This window comes from Schistocerca gregaria, chromosome 4 (assembly GCF_023897955.1).
Source record: "Schistocerca gregaria isolate iqSchGreg1 chromosome 4, iqSchGreg1.2, whole genome shotgun sequence".
In the NCBI taxonomy this organism is placed as follows: Eukaryota; Metazoa; Arthropoda; class Insecta; order Orthoptera; family Acrididae; genus Schistocerca; species Schistocerca gregaria.
The window spans coordinates 267,074,731-267,094,543 of record NC_064923.1 but is presented as its reverse complement, the minus strand read 5'-3'; the positions used below and the strand labels follow the sequence as shown (position 1 = coordinate 267,094,543).

At 41.8% G+C, this 19,813-nt stretch overlaps 1 protein-coding gene across 1 annotated transcript in view; it reads left to right on the top strand.

The window, feature by feature from the left end:
- Positions 1-10,782, top strand: part of LOC126267685 (homeobox protein Hox-B4-like) — a 125,342-nt gene extending 114,560 nt beyond the window's left edge. The window contains exon 4 of the mRNA XM_049972987.1: positions 8,156-10,782. Within this exon, the coding sequence (XP_049828944.1) occupies positions 8,156-8,452 (297 nt within the window). The 3' untranslated portion in view covers positions 8,453-10,782. The remainder of the gene's footprint in view (positions 1-8,155) is intronic.
- Positions 10,783-19,813: the final 9,031 nt, after the last annotated feature.

Sequence of the window (19,813 nt, the reverse complement as noted above, 5' to 3'; positions counted from 1 at the left end):
GCGCGAATGACGACATCAGCTCGCTGTAACATGTCAGGTGTGACAACCGTGGATGGTCTCCCCGACCGTTGCAAATCGTGGAGCTGCACCGAACCGCCTTCTGATGACCTCACCCACCGTGCCCAGCGACTAACTGTACTTCTGTCGACAGCAGATGCTCCGTAGACTTCGCACAAGCGTTTGCGAATATTCCCCACAGTTTCTTTCTCTGCAGTGAGAAATTCAATGACGGCACGTTGCTTGTAACGTACACCATGCACAGACGCCATTTTGAAACTGTCCTGCAGCTACGCTATCTGTCGGAAGTGACGGGAACTTGGCGCGCTAAAGAGACTTCAAATAATTCATACGTAACGTCTCGCATTTGTTTCCAGCTGAGAAAAAAAAAGCGGTGCATTACTTTCTGGGCAACCCTCGTGTGTTTTGGAAACTGGTACATATTTTTGTATTAATGTTGCATCTAAAATCATTCAAAAAGTCACCTAAGAGCATTACCAAATAGTGATAAATTTTCCAATCATCAGGAAAAGTTCAGGCCTGGCCGGGTTAATTCTCTCCATAGGCTTACTTAAGTGTGCCTTGTGTTAAGCATTTCGTCTTAGAAACGTTGAACAAAGTGAGATGTTAAGTAACAGATATTCCAGGCAGATATTTGCAAAAGGAGGCGGCAGCTGCATTCAGAAGCGGTACAGACCGCAGCCCGTTGCGCGAATGTCCCCTGCTCGCGTCATATCGGCCACGCCAGGCCTAAAACGGCGCCGCACAGCGCATATTGATTGGCCGTTTAATTAAAATGTGAAGCGCCAGTCGTTGTGGTCCCATTGTTCACGGAGCAGCCGCACAGTAAACGTGCATTGCTCTAACAAAGAGATTAATTATTAGGGGCCTCGCGGCGTCATCGGCAGATGTAATTAAAATAGTTTCATGACGTGATACCTAAGTGAAGTTTCGTTCATGTGTGCATGACGATAATGTACTAAAGGTTATATGTCAAGCCGGAAGACTGAATTATGAATACGCCGACTCTATTTGTCGCTGTGATCGGCAAGATTAATGGCAGCGAATGATAAATATGTGCGATGTGATTTCGTTCTGTTTCCGCGGTAAACGAGTGTTCCTCTCTGTGCAAATATCCGCGCATCACCTTCACTTATGAGAAATTAACGCAGCGACTTCTGCATCGCGTGGCAGAAATTGTCTTGAGATCTCTGATTCAGGCTTCTTGTTTTATCGGTTGTTTACTTACACTTCCCAACACCTATGCTGCAATTAAATCGTGCCTCATTCAACGTTCGAAATTTCAAAATTAGTGCTTACGGGCGAGATACTTTACTACACTAATTCTTCTTCGTCCTTGGTGCCTCTCTGGTTCAAAGGCGGAAGGTAACTACACTCATGCTCATAAGGATAATTGCAGAATGTGGTGCCACACTACGTGGCACTACACCAAACTATGCTAATAGCATCGGCGCAGAGGGTACACTTACGACACAGATCTGTAAGTCCACGGAATTGGTGATAAGTTGAGAAAACCGTCCCGAAACACATGTGCTACAAAACGCCGCTGTTTCCTGGACTTGTACCCCGACACCAATATGGGATATGATCACCATGCACACGTACACAGGCTGGACGTGTTGGCATACTCTGGATCAGGTGGTCGAGCAGCTGCTGGCGTAGAGCCTTTCATTCTTGCACCAGTGCCTGTCGGAGCTCCTAAAGTGTCCTAGGGGTGTGAAGACGTGCAGCGATACATCGACCGGGAGCATCCCAGACATGCTCGATGGGGTTTAGGTCTGGAGAACAGGCAGGCCACGCCATTCACACGATATCTTCTGTTTCAAGGTACTCCTTCACGATGGCAGCTCGGTGAAACCGTGCGTAATCATCCATCAGGGGGAAGGTGGGACCAACTGCACCCCTGGAAAGGCGAACATATTGGTGCAAAATGACGTTCCGATACACCCGATCTGTTACAGTTCCTCTGTCAGACTTGCAGGGATGTACATGCACCAATCATAATCCACCCCACACTATCAAACCACGACCTCCATACAGGTCCCTTTCAAGGACATTAAAGGGTAGGTATCTGGTTCCTGGTTCACGCCAGATGAAAAACCGGCGAGAATCACTGTTCAGACTATACCTGGACTCGTCCGTGAACATAACCTGTGACCACTGTTCCAATGACCATGTACTGTGTTCTTGACACCAGGCTTTACGGTCTCTCCTGTGACCAGGGGTCAGTGGAATGCACCTTGTAGGTCTCTGGGCGAATAAACCATGTCTGTTGAGTCGTCTGTAGACTGTGTGTCTGGAGACAACTGTTCCAGTGGCTGCGGTAAGGTCCCGAACAAAGCTACCTGCAGTACTCCGTGGCCGCCTGCGTGCACAGATGGTGAGATATCGGTCTTCTTGTGGTGTTGTACTCTGTGGACGTCCCGTACTGTAGTGCCTATACACGTTTGCTGTCTGCTGGAATCGTTGCCATAACCTTGAGAACACACTTTGTGGCACACGGAGGGCCCGTGCTACGACCTGCTGTCTTTGACTAGCCTCCAGTCGTCCTAGTATTCTAACCCTCATAACGTCATCAGTATGTGTTCACTGAGCCACTTTGATCACACAGTCACCGTTAGCACGTCTGAAAACGTCTGCACACTTACCTGCTGCCCGCATCTCGTGGTCGTGCGGTAGCGTTCTCGCTTCCCACGCCCGGGTTCCCGGGTTCGATTCCCGGCGAGGTCAGGGATTTTCTCTGCCTCGTGATGGCTGGGTGTTATGTGATGTCCTTAGGTTAGTTAGGTTTAAGTAATTCTATGTTCTAGGGGATTGATGACCATAGATATTAAGTCCCATAGTGCTCAGAGCCATTTGAACCATTTGAACTTACTCGCTCCACCATACTCTGACATGCACCAACACACCTCTGCGTATGTGGACTGCTGCCAGCGGCACCGTGAGACGACCGCAGGTCAAATGCACGGCATGGTCATACCCCGACGTGATTTAAACCCGCAAACCGCCCAACAGAGCGTTGTTTTATCATGTATCAGCATTATCCTTAATCTATGAGCATTGTTTGGCGTAGCGCAGCAACTCGATTTGGCATGGACTCCATAAGTCATTGGAAATTACCTGCAGAAATATTGAGACATACTGCCTCTATAGCCACCCACAATTGCGAAAGTGTTGCCAGGGCAGGATTTTGTGCGCAAACTGACATCTCTATTATGTCCCAAAAATTCGATTGAATTCATGTCGGGTGATCTGGATGGCCAAATCATTCGCTCGAACTGTACGAAACGTGCTTCAAATCAATCGCAGACAGTTGTGGCCAGGTGGCGTCACCCATTGCCATCCATAAAAATTCAATTGTTATTCGGGAATATGAAGTCCATGAATGGCTGCAGATGGCCTCCAAATAGCCGAACGTAACAGTTTCTAGACAGTGGTCTCTTGACATGGACCCGAGTACCCAGTCCACTCCATGCAAACACAATTACACCATTATGGAGCCACCACCAACTTGCACAGAGCCTTGTTGGCAATTTGGGTCCGTAGCTTCGTGTGTTTTGTACGGCACTCTAACCCTGCCATCAGCTCCTACCAACTGAAATCTAGACTCACCTGACCATGACAATGTTTTCCATTCGTCTAACGTCCAACCGGTATATATATATATATATATATATATATATATATATATATATATATATATATATATATATTGGCAGATTTATAGATTTAATCTGTGACTTTATATCATTTATTGATACGTTTTACTTCTAAATCTGAGTTCTACATAGAACGTTCAGTCGATTGTATTTGAGACTGTATTCATGAAACCGACATACGGTCTGCTTTGTGCCTATTTAATGATAATACAATGTGAGCACCTAATGCAGAAACAGTTAACCTATTAGGTGACAGTAATATGAGGTGTGTCTACCCTTTTCTTTTATGGCAGTTTGGACTCTGCTGGGGATACTTTCAATGAGGTGTCTGAATGTATATGGAGTAATGGCAGCCCATTCTTGATAAAGTCACTCATCATATGCCAAATGTTGCTATAGTGTATGACGAAAAAATTCTATAAAATGTGTTCATATCAGTCCACGTTTAGCGTTTTCTTAAGCACAATAATTAGACCACACCCTAACCACGAAAAACACCCCCATAATGTAACACTACCTTCTCTGTACTTCCCTGTTGACATTACACGTGACGGTATGTAGCGTTTTCTGGGTGTTCACCAAACTCAAATCCCTCCGTCGGATGGACACAAATTATAGCGTGATTCATCACTCCAAATCACTCGTTTTCAGTCATTCACTGTCCAGTGTCGTCGCTCTTCACATCTAATCAAGCATCGCTGAGCACTGGCTGCAGAAACGAGTGGCTTATGAGGTGATGCTCGACTAATGCACTCTTATTATTTTCAATCTCTTATGCAAAGTCACCGTGCTAGCTAGAGTTCTGGTAGCTACTCCTGTACCTTCGCGTTTCCACTTCACAGTTACATCACCAACAACCGACTTGGGCAGCTTTAGAAGGGTTGGAACATCGCTGATGTATTTGTTACTCAGGTGAGACGCAATGACTACTCCACATTCGAAGTCAGGGATCACTCCTGACAGACTCATTCTGCTTCTCCACTGACAACACAGTACTCCCAGCTTCCTTTTATACTATACCATATTTGTGATATTGCGGAGCCTGTGTTGCTCATAACTACGATGCAAAGTTCCTTTGGACATGCCTGCATGTGCGGAGAAACAGACACTGCGGCGTCTACAGCCGTTATTCGCATTTGCGAATATGCACAACCATCAGGTGTATAATGGAATGAAGACAGTCAAAATTTGTGCTGAGACGGGACTCTAACATGTCGCCTTACCATTTTTTTAAGGGAAACATATAGTATGTTCATACATCATGTGGGGTCACCACCAAAATAATAAATATTGTAAACCAACTAGGACACCACCCTGTAGACGACGCATTTTTTTTCTTTCTTTTTTCACTGGTCTGAATCCTGGCATTACGCGCTCACATTGAACTCACCTTCTCATACCCGGGATACTACAGCTTCAGTGGAGGTCCAGGAAGGTGATACCCACAAAGTTACATAGTCGACGGAATCTCTAATTGTGTTTGAGAAATGTAAAACGATCTTGCAGCAACGTCCAAAAGTCAAGAACAATCTTAATGAAACAAGTAAGAGATCGATAGGCCCTTTATCCTATTCACTGAGTTCATGGGAAATAGGTCTCCAAATTAGCAGCCAGCCGTTAGGCTATCCGAGCACACTTCATGGGCAGAACTGCCGGCCGGGGTGGCCGAGCGGTTCTAGGCGCTACAGTCTGGAACCGCGCGACTGCTACGGTTCGAATCCTGCCTCGGGCATGGGTGTGTGTGATGTCTTTAGGTTATTTAGGTTTGAGTAGTTCTAAGTTATAGAGGACTGATGACCTCAGAAGTTAAGTCCCATAGTGCTCAGAGCCACTTGAACGATTTGAACCATGGGCAGAACTAAATTTCCATATGTCGTCCAGTATGTGTCTACGACCTGTGCTCGTACATCCATTATTTATATTCCCATACAGGGGAGACAGTTTATTTGAAAGTCGCTTGCCCAGTGTTGGTGGATAAGTACTGTATTGCAGTGCCTGTGTCGTTCAGAAGTAGGATGCAATGTTCCATCGGAAATGCATGCATCGTACTTTTGAACGACACAGGCTCTTCATTGTCGCATTATCTGCCGACATCGGGCAAGCGAATTTCAATTACAACGTTTTCCCTGTACAGAAATATACATAAATAGATGTACAAGTGCAGGTTGTAGACAACCGTTGGCGAAATATGGAAGTTTGGGTCTGGCCGCGAAGCATCTTTCAGTGGACTAATGGTAAAGCGACTACTCCTGATGACCGGGAAATCCGGATTGGAGTCCCGATCAGGCACAAATGTTCACTGTCGCCATTCCATTATACAGCTGATGGCTGTGCTTGTTGTAACATTGTTGCTTTAATTTGATGTGAAAGCTGTGCTGACAGACAATAAAAGCTGATTAAAAGCTGAGAGCTGTCTGGGGTTAGTTAACCTTGTATTACTGCGCAACTGTTTCACCAGGTATCCAGTCTAGCTTACCAAATTCTCAACCAGACTAACATTAATATAATCTTTTAATAGTCATACGACAACCGTTGAAATATATATATATATATATATATATATATATATATATATATATATATATATATAAGAGAATTTAAATAAAAAGAAATAAATCAGTTTATATTTGGAAATTTATTTTAACATTTATCATTGAAATTTCAGCATATGAAACTTGATTCATGACTAAATTGGTGCCTCATTTAGGATTGTGAAAATATGAGATTGTAATCTTACGGAACACATCAAATATGGAGCCAAGATTGGGAGACAGCATACAACACTGCATTCATAAAATAACACACGAAGAACGTTGAAACATATGCAACAACCGACTCAATTTTCACCCAAAAAAGTTACGTTCGTAGCGCAATCCTGTCCGTCATGTAATTACCACACACTGGTATACTAAATTCATACTAACTCTCTGTGAAATCTTCCCGAAAAGAATAGCTGAGGGCTACTTTGATGATTACACCACATGCTTCACGTGGTCAACTTGGCTTACACAAAGAGTGTAACTCCACAATAATTCTGATAATTAAAATAAATTAGATCGAAAAGCAATTTACAAAAGAAAAACCTCGAACTGGTTACTATCGTCTTACTATTACCCTGATGGGTCAAACAACTGTATAAACACGTGGTACTGGTCTCACAAAGTACACCCCACGTGGGTTGAACAAAAAGAAACGTTGCTATATTGAAAAATATTGTCAAGACAAGACGTTATAATCTCACCCACATTCGCATTTAAGATTGATGATCTTAGTTAGAGTTACTGATCAACATGTGGTTCCACTGTACTCACAAAGTAGTGATAAAGCAGCTACCGGAATATATTCTGAACTTCACACTCGAATTACATTGCGTTGCAATTTAAGATAACATTAGATATTTTAGAGCTAAACCTGAAATGAAGGTGATTAAATTTTCAGTTAGGCTGAACTTAAGAAATCCATTGTCCTACGGACTTAGCATGCACGCGCTTAGCCGGAGATCTTAGCACTTCAGACGCTCGCCACGGACAGACTGACCTGGGCTCCTACCAAGGGCGTTTCCGTATAAAAAGCGGAAGTGACCAGAGAGGCAACTTCCTATACCAACATGACAAGGGACGGACAGGACCATACTAAAGATAGAAACCTCTTTGCTTTTAGAAAGCGTAGCTACCTGTTCCGACGTTGATCCTACTGTTCTCTAGCAGACAGGCTTGTCTGCTACCATCCAGCATGCAACTAGAAATACATTTGCTCATTCATCCTCTCACACAGAAGGGAAGGGGGATGACAGTATCTTATCATATACAGTATATAAAAGAAAGTGGATGTAGGTACGGTATGAGACTGTGTGACATGCATTACATATAAAATGTGTTTTAAAGTGTAGTAGTGTGACAGATCGTTCTTGTTTATGTGTAAAAGTAACACGTTTCACTGCTCAGTCCCCTCCCAGATAGTCAGAAACACCACAGTAAATTTAGAAGTGGAATGTATGCCGTAAATGACAACAGATTTAAGAAATTAACATGAAAGGAATCCAACAGAGACCTTTAAATGTTCGCTACTTAGAATATATTTCATGTATCCTTTTATACTGGTTATTCCATCTCACGTATCATCGAACAAAAAAAAAAAAAAAAAAAAAAAAAAAAATGTTCAAATGTGTGTGAAATCTTATGGGACTTAACTTGCTAAGGTCACTAGTTCCTAAGCTTACACACTACTTAACCTAAATTATCCTAAGGACAAACACACACACACCCATGCCCAAGGGAGGACTCGAACCTGCGCCGGGATCAGCCGTTCAGTCCATGACTGCAGCGCCCTAGACCGCTCGGCTAATCCCGTGCGGCTATCATCTAGCAGTCAGTTTCGCATTATATAGGAGTGTCCAGATGCTACTGATTAGATAGCCTATGCGTACCAATGTAGGAAAGCTATTACACTGATTAATACCCAAACAATGCTTGTTGCAGGTGAAGGTGTGGTTCCAGAACCGACGCATAAAGTGGCGCAAGCAGCACTTGGAGCTGCAGCAGCAACGGCTGGCGCAGCTGAAGCAGCAGCAGCAGCAGCTGCACCATCACCAGCAGCACCACCACCACCAGCACCAACCGCAGCAGCCGCAGCAGCCGCAGCAGCCGCAGGTCGGCCGGCTGGAGGCGTCCACGCCCGGCGACAGCGACGGCGACAGCTGCAACAGCGGGCCCGACAGCCCCCCGCCCCCTCCCCCGCCCCCGCAGCAGCAGCAGCCAGCCTTCCCCACGCAGTAGTCCGGTCCGCTGTCCCAGCCAAGCGACTACCATTCTGCACCAATTGTCCACACCGCCAGTTGGGGTGGCCAAACTCTCTTCACCAGCTGCCCGTCTCGCAGAGGCACCGTGGCGATTTGCAGCTTGGAGGCCTACTCCTCAGCAGCTGTCTTGGTGCTTAGCAGCAGCTGTCAGCGAATGACACCACCTCTTCTGGTGGCAACGAACGGTGGTGGCTCATTCAACGTGGCACCTACAAATCACCATTGCTGATCCAGAACTACTACTGGCACCATATACTTCGTACCACAGACGCATGATGGCTGCTAGCGTTCATTTCGCAGCAGGTTATCACGTTACCGATGGCGGACAGTAGTATGTGGCACCATTCCTTTACACGATTTCGAAGCCACCGATGTACGATGCTCGTCTCCCTACGTGATATATTACAGAGGCGTATGATTTACATCGAACTCAATGAATTTCCTCGACTGTAACGCTTCTTGGGCATCATGAATGTTTATTCCCTTCCAGCTTATCTTCTCTGTCCAGAAGTGTTTTCTGTGAGACATTTTTCTTAGAGTTATTATTTTTCTCCGATTGGCCAGAGCACCTTTGCATTTGCGACTCTGCTCATCCAAGGTATTCAGCAAGGCATCTCCAACTCAACATTTCACGCACTTGAATGTGTTTTGTAAGGTTCAAATCCATTAGTCTTTTTCGCTACTATTCGAGGTCACCGACTGTACAAACAGTTTCAAAAAGGCTTTCTAACTTCTTGGGCCAGTTCACCGAATTAATAACATTACGTCGTTTGTAGTCCATCCCTTTTTCTACCATTTCGAGGTTCACCCAGTAAATGGCTGCCTTCTTGCTTCTTCGTTTGCAAGAATCTGCGACCAGTTTGTGGTACCAGTAAACATTTATTTTGCACTTTTCACTTGTCAATAAAGCTATTTTCTTGTTTTGCTGATGAGTAAAACCATACTTTGGTGCAAAGCAATTTTTCGCGCTGTTCATTACATAAGCGTTGCGGATTTAAGATAGAATTTCAACAAAGAACTACCTCACTAAACTAATTTGTTATGAATCTGTATCACCCTGCCCTCACAGTCCAAGAAAAATTTAAAGAGTTATTATCAAAATAATAAGACAACCCAGTCAGTTCTGAGAATCCTGGACAAAGACTTAAAGCGCTAAAAAATAACTGCAAAATCTATACGCAGGGTTTTTTCTATAGTACATACTCTTCACATGCCAAGTGCTGTTTTCCTTCAGCAATGTGTTCGTTGTATCGTATCTTTTAATTAAACCTTTTCAGCTGTTAGGCTGTACTTCGTCTGAACACAAATTTTATTGAAAATAAGAAAGTCCTGCAGAAATAAATAATTTCCTTGTAGTACACTTCAAGTACAATGGAACTACTTTCACTCGATCCTGTTGTAGCTACAGGAATCCGGCCGTAATGACGCTGTTTGCGAATGCTCCTACCAAAAAGCCACCGACTCACCGAGCACTTCAGAGAGACAGTGAACTTTGCAAGTTGTGAACCAAAAGTTACGCGGGAGAGCTCATTTGGTCAACTGCCAGGAATCTTTGGGACAAAAGACTCTGACAAACAATACTGGAAACCGATTTTCGCAGCTGTGCGAGAAGAGCATCCTAAATCATCGAACTATCGCTGAAACTTTGTTCTCCATTTGCGGGACAACTTCGGTGCCACGTTAACTTCTCAGAGACGCATAATGCAGAGCGGTTAGCTGTGCTAAGGTGAGGTGAAAACGTGCCCGGATAATGCTGTGTGGAATCTTCGTTACAGCCGTGTGTCTGAAATGAACTTGGGCGGATAGGAGGCAATGAAATTGCAATGTACATAATTTTGCGCAGCTATTTGTTAATATGTAAATTCGTGTATGTTCTCGAAATAGTGTACTGTAAGATAATGTTTTGAGCTTAGGTTTAACGTGAAAACTTACAACGACGGGTATATGAACAAAGTTAGCATTGTGAAGATAAATGTTTTTTCGTGATCTCTATACCACATTTGAACCGGCAACTTGAAGTGTGTTACAAAGTTCAATGGATTCGCTAGTGTCATTACAAACTGAAAATGACCGCATGACCAAAAGTTTACAAATACTGTACAATATATTTACTGTAATTGTAAAAGAATTCCATCTGGTTTTCGTATTTTCTCTTTTTACTTTCTTTTGTTCGTGTTCCCTCCAGTTTTAGTACCAGTATGTAAGATATTTTTGTTTTCTACAATACAAAAGTTTGTATTTACCTGAGTATGGAGTTAACGACATATGTATGTAGTTATGTTACCTAATAAAAGTAGTAACTCTGTTTTCCGTTCTATATTATTCTTACAATACCTATTTAAAAATAAGGTAGTTCATACTATAAGCAAAAGAGGTTCTTCATATGTTCGGTGAAATAACAATATCTTGGAACTCTTTCATTTTGTCCGTGTTTGCATAGAAAAACAGTAATACCAGAAATTGAGTCCGCCTTAATACGAAACACCTTGTTATTCGTTTATTTCGTTACACACAGACAACTCAACAGACCACACCACTTCGGGAAAAAGAGAGAGATGGTACACACTAACATACAATAACAAAATATCACATAGAATAGGAAACGTCTTAAAAAAGCAAGGGATCCCCTTAACATTCAGAACAAACAATGCATTCAGAAAAGACTAAGACCAGTCAGAAAAACCTCAGAGAAATTCAGCAACGCTGGAATATATCAACTCACTTGCAACTCTTGTCAGGCTCACTACATAGGACAAAGAAGTAGAAATTTCCGAACGAGGTACACACAGCACATGAGAGCTGTAAGAAGTGACAGCACACATTCAACTTTCGCACAACATCTAATGAACAAAAACCATAACCCAACTAATATCGAAAAGGATCTACACATTCTGAGAAACAGCAACAGTCTATACCGACAATTAACAATAGAAGAAAATTACCACATACCAGAGGCTACAGTCGAAGGGAAAATGTAATAAATGAAAACACAACACAATGCAACAACACACTCTTTACCGCTCTGAAAGAAATGACCAAGGATACAGAACAGAAAGCACACACACGCAAAAGAACCACTTCCCCATCACACACAGAAACATAAATAATGAACAGAAGTCGTCGTAATTCGCGCTACAGTTCTTCATAGCCTCGCTCGCCACATGCGATACGCCCCTCGCGACACGCGCGAACAGCAAGATGGCGTAATATTCTGGATCAGAAACAAAGTGCAAAAGTTTTGTTTTTCTGTGTAAAAAGCAGCCACATACCATCCAACGAACGTGAGTACACGAATAGCTAAGCAACAGCTCAATACACACCAAAATAGCTGGTTTCCACAACACTACCACAACCACAGGTATATACTCTTGACATACGAAGTTCACCTTTTAGTATTTGTTTACTAACAGCCGCTCACATGGTTGCAGATGACATGATGTTCGCTAAGTAAAAAGACGGCAACAGATAAAAAGAATACAGAACGTATGTCACAAAGAGCCCAATAATTGCTTAAAACATGCTGTAACATACAATAAATAAGGAAGTATGAAAGTATCAATATAAAACTATATTTCAAAAGACTATTTGTAAAAATATAATAATATGTCACTGTGTTTATACAACCATACCATTTTCTGCATGTGATAGATTTAAAAAAAAAAAAACCGCTGTTGATGGTGAAATTTGTCGCCGAAACTAGTTTGGGATAATAAAGAAATAAACGAATAACAAGGTGTTTTGCATCAAGGCGGACTAAATTTCTGGTATTGCTGTTCGGTGAAATGTTCCCATTTGAAATCCATAAATATCATAAAAATGTGTATGTGCGTGTCTCACATCTCCTCCTGAACCAATGCACAGATTTCAACCAAACTTGGTACACAAATTCCTTACTGTCAGGCAACAATCGCCGTGGGCGTAAGAACCACCCACATACCATACTTCATAATGAGATGCGTGAAGAACTGCCGCATTATGCACGACATTTAAATTTATTGCTTCTGTCCTACTACTTGTATTGACAATGAAATACCGAGCGAAGTGGTGGAGTGGTTAGCACATTGGACACGCATTCGGGAGGACGTCGGTTCAAATCCGCGTCCGGCCGTCCTGATTTAGGTTTTCCGTGATTTCTCTAAATCGTTTCAGGCACATGCTGGGATGGTTGCTTCGAAAGGGCAGGGCCGATTTTCTTCCCTCATTCTATGGGACCGATGACATCGCTGTCTGATCCTCTGCGGAAAATCAGCCAACCAACCACAATAAATTTCGCAGACAGTATCCACATATACCGCTAAATGCATCGACAAAATTATATCATGGTACTACACATAGTTCAGGTGCCCCGCCAGGGTAGCCGAGAGCGCTAATGCGCTGCTCCCTGGACTCGGGCAGGCGCGCCGGCCCCGGATCGAATCCACTCGGCGGATTAACGACGAGGGCCGCTATGCCAGCCAGCCTGGATGTGGTTTTGAGGCGGTTTTCCACATCCCGCTAGGTGAATACCAGGCTGGTCCCCAGGTTCCGCCTGGGTTACACGACTCACAGACATTTGAAAACGTTCGCACTCTTTCATGACTTACACTAGACACAGACAGCTGGGGTACACTACTTCTGTCCCGGGGGGTTCAGGGTGGCCTCAGGAAGGGCATCCAGCCACCCTCTGCAATTAACACTGCCAAATCCGTAATAACACAGCCGACCCTGCATTGGAGCAGGACAAAGGCCCCGAGAAAGAAAGAAGAAGGAAACTACACTTAGTTCAGGAGATATGACGTCATAAACACTGAGATGTGTCAAATCTGCCGCATTGTGCATGACGTTTGCGTGTACCACTTCTCGGCTACTACCTCTATTTGCAACATATTTCGCAGATAGTGTCCACATATGACGCTGAATGTACCTACGACACATAGTTCAAGACATTTGACTTTATAAACACTGAGATAGTGAAAAAATGCAGCATGCATGATGTTTCAGTTCTTTATTACTATATATTTTACGATGAAGACACTCCTACAGTCGACTCAGCTTAAGGAAATCCCTGACACCTGGCAGCGCTTTTGACAGCTTTCAACAGCGAAGCGCAAACGGCTTTAGGGGAAGACAACAGCCTTTATAAGCTATGAAGAGAGGTTGCCATAAAGAGATGCTGTAGAAATGCCAAGCAGCTGCACCCAGCAGTCTGGAAATGTAACTAGAAATACTGTTTATAATCAAGTTCTGAGTTGAATAAATTTTACAGAGAATTTGTATTTTGCATACTACTTTTCCTTAATTTGGATAGTGCACTTATACATTTTTACATCATGCTTTTTTCTTAGTGCGACTATTTCGTAATTTCAAAAGTGTTTTCACGAATACACAAGGGAATGAAATTTTTTCGACATTACACTACAAACACAGTTCATTTTTTTTTCGTGCAAATAGAAAATTGGCAAAATTAATACCTGGACAATTCCGGGTTTGTCAGCTAGTTAACATATAAAATTTAGCTCTTACAACTCACGATGTATTAAATAAAGTCAAAATCAGGGTTCAAAAAAATATTCAAATGTGTGTGAAATCTTATGGGACCCAACTACTAAGGTCATTATCCCTAAGCTTACACACTAGTTAACCTAAATTATCCTAAAGACAAACACACACATTCATGCCCTAAGGAGGACCCGAACCTCCGCCGGGACCAGCCGCACAATCCATGACTGCTGCGCCTGAGACTGCTCGGCTAATCCCGCGCGGTACAATAAGGCTTCATTTTCTCATATGTTATGTAGTGATTCCATGAATTTTTCTAGACATATATGTACAACCACTGGATCGATGCACAAGAAAATCAAAGTAATAATTACGAAATACGGATGTACAAATCGTTGGTAAAAGAACTTTCATGAAAAATCTCTTATCCAGACATGTGCAGTTAACATGAAGATACTTGATCGCAGATCACAGCCACGCTTTGCTCAAGTAGCTAGTATTTTGCATACTACTTTTCCTTAAACTACATAACTAGAGACTACATAACTGGATGCTCCAGCGACAACATTAGGATAGAAAGAATTATGGTATGATCAAGTTGGATCAATTAATCAAGAAATGTAAGAACTAAGCAAGTATACAGTACAGGTACACCATAAAGCACAAGTCAAGACACATCTCTTCTCTGGTAATTAGGCCATACTACCCACACCTCTGAAAATCAGTTGTAAACATATGTTCAACCTGCCCAGTTTACTTCCCAAGCGTTAGAATTGCAAAGGCCTGCTAGCTTTCGATGTTTCAGATATTAAAGAAAAAGAGAAAATACTTTTAAGTTAAGTTACACGAGATCAAGTCGCCGCAGTTAAAGTACCTCATCGGCATTATTTTATACAATTGCACGCGAGATACAGCAAAAAAACCAGCTAACGTTTGAAAAATTTAAGGAAAATATAGAGTTTTACAACGACTATGCAAAAATGAAAACAAATTAAAATGTTTTAAAATTACTCACACACACATACTTTTGTACCACATCCAAATCTGGATAACAAAATCCATAGACACTATTACACTTCAACCGACTGATATATTTTTGTTTGGCATTGAAATACATAACAGAGTAGACTTCATTAGAAACCTGATGGTTCGAGAAGAATCTAAGATTGATGTATGATGAACGATGCAGTTAAAGACGTGAGACAACACAGAAGTCCATCGCTTTCCAAATTTACGAGTATCTCTTTTATACGTCACAGCGACGCAGAAGAGTGGTGCAAGAAAGAAAAAGACGGACCGGGACGGACAATAGCTAATGCCACTGTTGTCTTGATGATGATTAATAAATGGAAACGTGCCATCCTCTAAAGTTAATACAGAGAGCTGTGACCAGCCGACAACATAATGTGAAAAGAAAGATGTAAGAAGGCGAATTTTCCTGCGTTAATGAAGGCAGTGAGAATCTCACTTCGTTGATGTTATTTTATGGGCTGTTTTTGCTAGAAACTGGCGCCTCACATTATATATATGGAAAAGATGAAATGGTATTCCGTGACAACAGTAAAATTGTCAAATGCAGTTTACATCATAAGTTTTACGAAATGTATTACGATATTCCCTGCAAAGATGATGTAAATAGCGACAATACGTCCTGTCATTCATCATCGACTTTGCGGAAAATAAATCACCACAAACTTCATTATAATGATTTCGAATGTAATGGCCGATGCTCGGCTTCACAGATTCGACATGCACTGAAGATCATAATGACTACAAAAGTTCATTTAGAACAGTCTCACGGTAGACCTTGGAAACAGTATGACTCGTACCAAACAATAAAAGAAAATAGGTGTGACTAAAAGTTGAAGACGTTAGCTGTAAGTAGTGGTAAAGGACCAGAAGGCTCTTTAGAGAAATGAAGTAAAGTTTCAATAAAATCTCATAAATAAGACGTTTCAAATGCATCCATTGTGAGTTATTTCTTTATATAAGTACAGTAACTGTTTTCAAATATTTGTAAAGTGGCGGCATATTTTCAACATCGTAAATTCTCTCCAAAATTTTATTCTTAAAAATACATCATTATTTACTTAACATTGTTTATTTACACAATGAGTGCACTTAAGATGGACTAGCATTGACTTACCACTGTTTACTTGGTGGGCGAGTTAACGAGACATTACTGTGAAACGTTTCAAAAATACAAATTTAAAAGGTCCTATCTTTTTCAGTTTATGGTACTTAGATTTGCATTATCATTTTTGAAGTAATAAGTTATAACAAACTCAAAAATTAATCTATAATTCAACAGAAAATAAAATTAATTTTATTTTTGTCTTACTGCCCCAAGTAAAAAATGTTAATGGTTGCGCTTAACATTTCTGCCATCACACTGTCACGTAAATTCACGTACACAATGGTAAGGGACACAACATCATTCACTTTCTTAAGTGGTTATTCAGATGTAACTGATGAGCGACATCTTTTAAGGCCCATTTGCGTTCAGGAGCATATTCGGGATCCTACTCGTATTTATCCACTTAACACTCGGATTTGTATAAATCGTTCCTGGAAAGCGGTTTCTTGGCACGAATATCACACACATTACTACTTCTGGCAGCCAAGTTTTTGGCACTTAACCACTGTTTACAGGCACACATCATGAAAAAGTTGTGATTAGTGAGAATCTGAAATTAGAGATAGAGCTGCCATTTCTTGGTTGATCGTGGAGCTATCAACTAATCCGAATAAACACATTACTTAGCATGTTTTTCAAGCAATATCTCTGTTTCTTATCGATTATTTACAGCAGAGGTATTCAACTGCACCATTCAAAATAAACGAGTGTGGAGGCTATCGTCGCAGGTGGTCCATAGCTTTGGGGGTGATACAAGCTATTACGATGACGCTTTACGTCGAGGGAATCGCTGTGAATCCTGAGGATTTTTTAATCTCCAGTGTTCATCCGGCAAGTGGAAGGCAGAAAGTCATTAAATTCATAACAACCAGACTGTATGGTAGAGTCCTGAGATCAGTTTTTAATTTCTCAGCACTGTCTCTCAGTTCCTTAGATTTGCTCTGCAGAGCTATTCAGGAGGAGCAGACTATAATTTGGCACGAGGTCTCATGCTATCCGTTTCAGTTCGTAATCAGCGACAGCAATATAACTACGACACCACACTATAGAATTAGTCATTCATATGTTACAGATCTGACACATTATCTACAGGTAGAAAGCAGTGACAAACTAGTCCGACGACAGCTTTTAACGAGAGAAAAATGAGGGACGTCCAATATTATCACAACGTCTGGTATCGAATACAGGGCTTAAGTTAATCATACCACCTCGACGCAAAAGGATTTAGATTACTCGCAGTAGTACGTAAATTTTAGCTTACGCATAGGACTGTAAAGATTTTCTTTTTAAAAGAAAGATCCAACTTCAAAATGGTATCTCTTATACATGTATGCCCATACAACTCGGAGGGAGTCTTTCATAAACCACCACAGAAAACCCACAGACCATGAGATCAGACACAGTGGAAGCCAACGGTGCATCGCAAGACCTTAGTTGAGGCAGCTCATTGTTACGGGATGGTCTTACGTACTGGTACCAATGCGGTGGTGCTCCGTCGTGTTCAAAAAAATAAAATTTTCGGAGTGTTCTCGGAACTGCGGAAAATCCAGACCTCCAACGTATGAAGGTGTATTACTCCATCCTTTCCGCAAAAAGAGCGAGCCGGAAATCTTTTATTGAGAAACGACGTAAAACACATGAAGCTTTGGAGAGTGTCTCTTATGTTAAACTGTGGTACGTGATTGCTGTGTTCTCCATATTCTTATGCTGTGGCGATCTCCACTTAAATAGTCCGTAGCTTCATAACTACAAGCTAATTGTGAAAGGAAATTGCCTTCTGTTTTAATGCCCAGGATAAATTGTCTAAAATCTACACATTATTTAACGCCATCGTGAAGGGCTTGTACTATGCAGCCACGATACACTGCACTTGGCCTTCAGTCCTTTTTACTGGCAACACTCGATGATGTCACATGGAACAAGCACATATCAAGTGATTCTGCATGTCCTCGTGAAATATCGTCAGCAGTGCAGTGCGGTGTTATTCGTAATCTTGAGTACCCCTGAGAGTGGAAAACAAGAGGAAGATGTCACGAAAGTGGACTCATTCAAGTGGAAAAGAACGTACCATCAGAGTCGTACAGTTTTCTCAGAAAGGAAAAAGCAGAATCAGGTAATACCTCTACAAAAAGCAATCTTGTGGACGGCAAAACTAGTGGGGAAGTAAAAATGACCAGTAAAACACATTTTGGAATATTCTACAAAGAGGGAGAAACCGGAGAAAATGTTAAAACTGCTAGAATACAAAGACTTTCTAAAAATGTAGTTTGTCTAAATGACTTCGATAAAGCACTTCTTGGAAGGACATTTCTGGATTACTATGATCAGAATAAGGCAATTCCAACGTTGAGAAAGCTGCTTGTATTTTCAAAAACGGAGATAAACTTTCGGTGGAAAAGGGAAGGTTTCGGAACATTTTGAAAGCTGTGGAATTTCGTTTCAAAAAATGTAAAAATAAGAGAACCATCCCAACAGAATGTTCCGACATTGATGCAGAGAGTGCGAAATACTTGAGAGCAATCAGAAATATTGAAAAGGGGCCATATAAACCGGTGGTATAAATGGAAGAAACGTGGTTGATTGCTCATTATACCAGGAAAAAGTGCTGGCAGCATGAAGAAGTTTCAGATGTAATGATTAAAAGCCAAAGAGCTATTTTTGTCCAAGCCAGGATTTCATAGAAGGAATAGAGTTTATTTAAGATTCTAAATCTAAATCCCAAGATTATCACGATGATATGAATCTGGATCGCTGTACAGGGGTTAGGAGAGAAACTGATTTCTAACATCCCAGCTGATAGTAATGTTTTATCATACAGTTCAGACAAATGAAGCACCCGTTACAGCAATTCGGAGAAAAGACATAATTAAACTGATCGCATCAGTTTTGAACCGAGCTTAACAATATACGCGTTCTTGCATATTGCACATATTAATAAACCATAGAAGGGAGAACCGATAGAGGTACTCAGGGTACCCTCCGCCACACACCGTCAGGTGCCTTGTGGGGTATGGATGTAGATGTAGATGTAGATATTTCTAAAGCAGGTGCTGTTTTAAAGAGTAAGGAATATATTGTTCTGAGGCTCCAGCCATACCACTGTGATTAGAACCGTATAGAGCTAATCTGGAATACAATAAAAAATTGCAGAGAAAAAAGTTTTTTCTACTGAATAAACTGAAACAAATAACGGAAACATTTTCGTCTACGATTACCCTTTTTTTTTTGTCATCGGTCTACTGACTGGTTTGATGCGGCCCGCCACGAATTCCTTTCCTGTGTAACCTCTTCATCTCAGCGTTGCACTTGCGACCTACGTCCTCAATTATTACCCATTATGAATGGTTAAAAGCTTGTGAACACGTAAAGACAATTGAAAATGAGCACTGGTGCTGAGATGGGTTAGTGGTAAAAACAAAGCGAATATAATACTAAACGGTAATCTGGAGAGTGAAGCTGAGTATGCAGCACATGGCGACTATAGTGATATGGAAACTGACCATGGCAGATGGAACTACAACGGACTCCAGTGAAAGAGATACAGCAGAAGAAGAACTTGGCGTCTATCGCTTGTGTGATGGACCATCCACTTCAGAACATCAAGGTTAGTGCAGTTTTCATTGCAGAACTGTAGTTGCACCGTCCTTCCCTCCCTCCATAACCCCTATTACGCGCTTACTCACCATTTACTGACGAAGCGCCCTCACTCTCGGGTGCAATAAT